Below are 6,000 nucleotides of genomic sequence, written 5' to 3'. Positions count from 1 at the left end.
AGAATCCGAGCGCAGTCTTTCTGGCCAAACGAACTGCCCTTCCTCCCAAGAGAAGACAAAAATCCCTAGCCAGGGTGCTGGTGGGTCATCCGGCTGATCAGGACCGCCCGACCCCGCAAAGAGCTCCCGGAGAGGCTGGAGAGAAAATATAATAATGATGTTGGTATTTGTTAAGCGCTATGTGCCCAGCACTGTTCTAAGCGCTGGGGTGGGTACACGGTAATCAGGTCCCACGTGGGGCTCACAATCCCCATTTTCCAGATGAGGTAACTGAGGCACAGAGAAGTTAAGTGGTTTGTCCAAAGTCACACAGCTGACAAGCGGCGGAGTCTGGATTAGAACCCATGACTTCTGACTCCTAAGCCCGTGCTCTTTCCACTGAGCCACGCTGCTTCATTGCAGAAAAAGGGGCCATGGCCACTTTAAATGACTCAGGAAGTGAAAAGGAGGCCGGTCGCAGTTGCAAAGTGAAAGTCGAATCCGGTCCCGATTGGGGGGCTCGCGGTAGCCCCCATCAGCGGAAGATCCTGGACCCGAGGGGCAACAGTTTGGATGCCCTAAGTAGTCGTTCGCTCGGCCGCGGGGGAGAGGAAGGGAGCGGCTGGGCTCCGGACCCACAAAGGCAGCAGCTGCAGCCGGTGCGAATTGCAAGCCGCAGCCGGGGCGAATTGCAAGCTGCAGTCGGGGCGGATTGCAGCTGCAACCAGTTCCGATTGCAAACTGCAGCCAGTGCGGTTTGCAAGCCGCAGCCAGCGCGGCGATCGAAGAGGGCCTTTAGGCGTGCAGCAGGGGGGCAGGCCGAAGCCGGGCGGCGAGGAGGCGGGAGCTGCGGGATAAAAGGCTGCAGCAGCTTGCAGCAGGCCCTGCCCTGCTCAAGCCCCCTTTTCCAGCCAGCTGAAGGCGGTGGGGAGGTGGGACCGGGGCGGGGGGGTCGTCTGGGAGCTAGGGGGGTATCGGGTCCGTGAGTGGGGGCGTCCAGCATGGCCTCGGAGAAGGGTCTGGACCCCCAAGAGCGGCTCCCCCATGACGGTACCTGCGATGCCTGCGAGCCCGATGAAGCCCAGGCCGCTGTCAAAGTGTGCGAGGATTGTGGCTTTTGCTTCTGCCGGCCCCACGCCGACGAACACGGCCGAAAATACCGGGCTCACCGACTGGGGGGCTTCGTCCCCCACTCCGCGGCCACCCTGCCTGGCCAGGGAGGAGGAGGAGAGCATAAACAGGAGTGTGACAAGCTGGAGAGGAAGAAGTGCGAGGAGCACGGGCAAGAACTGAGCCTCTACTGCAAGAAGGATGAGCAGATCATCTGCGTCCTTTGTGCCGTGACTGGGGCCCATCAGCATCACCATCTTATCACACTGGATGAAGCTTATGAAGCTATGAGGGTGAGTATTGGTCAGGGGGTTAGAAGCAGGATTGGGTATCAGGAGTCCTACATCCCATTTTCACCCTTGCACTGGACTTAGTTTAACTGTGGACATCCCACTTGACCCCGCTTTTTCGGTTCACCCATCTGGAAGAGGCTGCAAAACATCAGTAGGCCTAAGAGCAGGTAATTTATTAAATCAGCCAGGACAGGTGACTCTGTTCTTATAGATGTTTAACCATAGAAGCTGCCCTACCTCCTGCACTTTATCTTAATTCCAACGTTTTGTCACTCTGGCTGTCAAGTGAAGAAGTTCTTCCCATTATCCAATCCAACTCTGTGGAAACAAACTTTTTTTTTTGTTTGGTTTGCTCTGGATGTGGTGACAACAGGTTAGTGTCCTCCCAATGGCCTGTAACAGTTAAGTTTTACCTCTCTTCAGGCTAAGGAACCCAATTCCTTTACCCTTTCTTTCCCATACCTACTCCTCTTCCCTTCTAAACATTTTTGTCTCTTCTCCGCACCCTTTGTAGTTCTTCGACTTTCTTTTTAAAGTGCTACCATCACACTGAATACAATATGGTAATATTAAGTACTTGATGCCCAAAATACAGGACCAGAAAGACTAGTCCCTTCTTTCAGCTTATGCATGTCATTTATTTGGTTCATACACTTCAGTATCATGTTGGCTTTTTTAATAATGGCACTACACTGATGATTCTAGTTTGTGGTCATCTGGTTCTCCAGGACTCCTTATAGTCATGGCTAAAGAATCTTTCCCCACCCTGTATCGCTGTATTTTTTTTTTCTCTATCATTCTCTTACTTCTACTGGTTTATTTGGGGGGGGAGGGCTAGTAGAGCAGTTTTTTTAAAAAATGATCAGGGCATTTAAAATTGTAGTATCTTCTAGAGTGGTAAGCACCTGCCCATTTATCAGTGTTCATTTAATGGCAGGGATTCTCTTTATTGCTGTATTGTATTTTCCAAGTGCTTAATACTCTGCACACAGTAAACACTCAGTAAATACTCAGTAAGTACAATGAATACTTTGCCCAGATTTTACTGGTAGATATTGAGTAACATAGATCCCAAGACTAAGCCAGATGGGACCCCTCTCCAGAGAAGCAGCATGGTGTAGTGTGGAGAGATCACAGGCCTGGGAGTCAGAGGTCATGGGTTCTAATTCTGGCTATGCTGCATGTCTGTGTGACCTTGGACAAGTCACTTCATTTCTCTGTACCTCAGTTCCCTCATCTGCAAAATGGGAATTTGAAACTGAGCCCTACTTGGGTCAGGGACTGTCCAATGTGATTTGCTTGTCAGCCCAATGCTTAGTACAGTGCCTTGCATATAGTAAACATTTAACAAATATTGTAATTATTATTATTTATTATTATTATTATGTTCTGGTTAGCAACACCAGGTGATCAAGAGTCAGCTGTGGAGTGTGACCCTTGATCCAGCTGTGCCGTGAACAAACTGTTAAATAGTATTAACCTTTTCCTGCCTTCAGATGGGAATGGACTACTGGGTATTAGTTTACTTGATATGTAGAAGTTCTACCTTGCCCCTTCTGGTCAGCTCCCTAAAATGGTACCTTAGAACTTAATATCTGTAAAGCTAGGGGTGAGTTACTGGGCAGAATGTAAACTAGTTCAGCACTTCCCTCCCTCTTAAACAAGTTCTAAACCCATAATACTGTTGAGAAACAGGGTAGCCTAGTGGAAAGACCATGGGCCTTGGAGTCTTAAGGACCTGGGTTCTAGTCTTGACTCCACCACTTGTCTTCTGTGTGACCTTGGGCAAGTCACTTAACTTCTCTGCTTCAGTTACCTCACCTTTAAATGGGGATTAATACTGTGAGCCCCATGTTAAACAGGGGCTGTATCCAACCTGATCATCTTGTATGTACTCCAGCGCTTAATACAGGGACTGGCAGATAGTAAGCACTTAACAAATACCATAAAAAACAAAAATTAGTTCAAATTATAGCTTTCTGATGTTCAAAAGATGTACCAGGACTTTTGACTCTGCACTTTGGTTTTCTCTGAATTTATCTTATTTCACCAAGATCTGAAGATTTGCATCATTCTGAGATTGATTAGTCAATGGTATTTATTGAGCACTTACTATGTGCAGAGCACTGAACTAAGCACTTGGGTTCAAAGCTGTATTGAGGGCACATCTCCTCCAAGAGGCCTTCTCTGACTAAGCTACCCTTTCCTCTTCTTCCACTCCCTTCTGTGTCACCCTGACTTGCTCCGTTTGTTCATTTCCCCAGCCCCACAGCACTTATGTACATATTTATAATTCTGTCTCCCCCCTCCTTCCTCAACTGTAAGCTTGTTGTTGGCAGGGAATGTCTGTTGTATTATACTCTCCCAAGCATTCCCAAGCTCTGCACACAGTAAGCATTCAAATATGTTTATACAACAGATATGTTTCCCGCCTATCAGGGGATGCCTCTGGCATTAACTAATTTGTTGTTCATCCAATACCTATCACTTATTGAGGAAGGAACAAAAACCCCTCCATTTTTGGTGACTGAAAGCCCCCTTAAAGAATAAAACACTGTACAGAATATGTAGGATTTGGGGAAAAAGTCCCAATTGTCTGTGTTTTCTTACAAGGAACTTGTAGTGTGTTAAAGTGCCAGTGATGCCATGAAATGTTGAAAGGACCCTTTAAATCAAGTCACCAATCTTCAAAGCATCCTGATATCAAATCCTACAAGCTTCTGAGTTTGGAGCTCTCAAAAGTTGGGCTTGTTTTACTTAGTACAACTTTGTCCATTATAATTTCACAACTATCAATCTGCTATATTTAGAAAAAAATTCACCCATTCTATCTGTTACTATGAAGTCCCCAGCCCCTAAAAAAAACTCCTGATATAATAAATGCTTCGAGTTTTCTGTCCCTCACTTACACTTTTTAAAAATTTAGGCAGATCCTTGGGCCAGAATCAGGTCTGAGATCCCTTCACAGACAGTTCAAACCACTTTATATGTCAATAACGAGGGGGGGGATGGAGGCCTGAAGTTCAGTAAGGTGTACACCAGAATTAGGCAAGTTACCAAAAAAAAACAAACCCCAAAAAACCTGCCCAAAGAAGAGTAAAGTGGGTTGCTTCAATAAGTGGCTTCCTGATTCGCATTAAGCCTCAATCTTCCAGTCCTGAAGTTGCCATCAGAAGTATTTGCTTCTCTAATAATGTTGTGGCAAATGCGGTTTTGAGATTAGGCTAATAATGGAAATAGTGGCAGAAACCCAGAAAATAAACTTACTATTGGTGTCTCAAATTTTTGTCTCCAGCCATATAGCTCATTGTCTCTCTGTGGCTTCAAGGAAATTCTCCAAAAGCTACATTAACTTATTTTTGTGGCTGAATTCTCTCTTTCAGGATTCAACTCAGACCCTCTTCAGTTTACTTCCTAAGTGGGAGTGTTCTTGTTCTGAAGATTTTATTTGTGTATAGATAAAGCTGAAAAGACTGATGCCTGACTCACATTCCCTTCCTCAGAGTGCACGTGTAAGCTTGTCCTCTGTTACACTGTTGCATTTGCCATATGTGGGACCAGGCAACATTTCCAGTTTGGTTTATTGATAGCAGTTTTTCTTCTGCCCTAAAGGAATCACCTCTCCTGATGAGTGGAAAATCGACTTTTGTTGGCTACTACTATTTTCCAGCAGTTCTCAATTGTGTTGTCTGAAGTAGCACCTTACAATGTCTATTCTTCAACACTAGTACTGTTCCTAAAAGGTCCTCCCTTTCTCTTGTAGCCTAGCTACTTATAACAGATATTTGAGAAGCAGCATGGCTGGTGGAAAGAGCGTGGGCCTGAGAGAGAATCTGGGTTCTAATCCTTCATCTATCACTCTATCAAAAAACCTCACAAATATTTGGTGGTTCAGTAAAAAAAACAATCGCAAAGTGACCAGATGGTACTGTGGTAGCCTAAAAGAATTAATGCACCCTTCAAAGATGTTTGTTACTCCTTGAGAATAGCTTGGGCACTGAGGAATGTGACTTCTAGTGCATCCTCAAAATAGAGGATTCGATTTTACAACTAAATGACTACTGCTTTATGCCTAAGTTGTGTGCTTGCGCTTGGGAATGAAGATTCAAGCTTCAACCAAGTGTGAGGTCCAGCTTCTGTATTTCAGTGAGTTAGTATGCCCGAATAAGTGTGGTTTTTTTTAACCTTTGCTGCATTCCTTTCTCTCTTCAAAGAATCTCTCTTTGCAGCATCTTTACTTAGTGCTGCCAGTGATCTATTACCAAAGTACCAGAGTACTGAGTTAAGTTGAAAGTCATTCCAATCAGAGTAAGAACAAGGCACTTAGTTTAGTTTTTATCTGCTTGTCACCACTTCTGTCCCTGGGCCTACTTTGATAAATACTGTTTACTGATCTCTGAACATAAAGGGAGACTATATCTCCAAGCTGTATCTGATACTGATGTTTGACTGAATTCCTAAGGGATGCCCATTGAATTCATAAAAACCAGTGTTGCATTGCCCTCAATCCTTCTAATTCCCCATCTATCTTTTGGTACTTAATGCTTTGGTACTTAAAACCAATTAACCCAGGTAAAATGATTTACTGGGTAGCAAAAACATTGAGTCAATCTTGAAG

The 6,000-nt window shown here is 45.0% G+C and overlaps 1 protein-coding gene across 7 annotated transcripts in view; it reads left to right on the top strand.

The window, feature by feature from the left end:
- The first annotated feature begins 940 nt into the window (after window positions 1-940).
- The window catches only part of TRIM44 (tripartite motif containing 44), a 97,978-nt gene continuing 92,918 nt past the window's right edge, over window positions 941-6,000 (top strand). For all 7 annotated transcript variants that reach the window (XM_029059044.1, XM_029059051.1, XM_029059045.1 and 4 more), the window contains exon 1: window positions 941-1,382. In XM_029059044.1, coding sequence (XP_028914877.1) covers window positions 981-1,382 — 402 coding nt within the window. In that variant the 5' untranslated portion in view covers window positions 941-980. The remainder of the gene's footprint in view (window positions 1,383-6,000) is intronic.

The sequence above is a fragment of the Ornithorhynchus anatinus genome, chromosome 3, assembly GCF_004115215.2.
Source record: "Ornithorhynchus anatinus isolate Pmale09 chromosome 3, mOrnAna1.pri.v4, whole genome shotgun sequence".
Lineage (NCBI taxonomy): Eukaryota > Metazoa > Chordata > Mammalia > Monotremata > Ornithorhynchidae > Ornithorhynchus > Ornithorhynchus anatinus.
The sequence above is the reverse complement of the archived record's forward strand: the minus strand, read 5'-3'. Positions and strand labels throughout refer to the sequence as shown.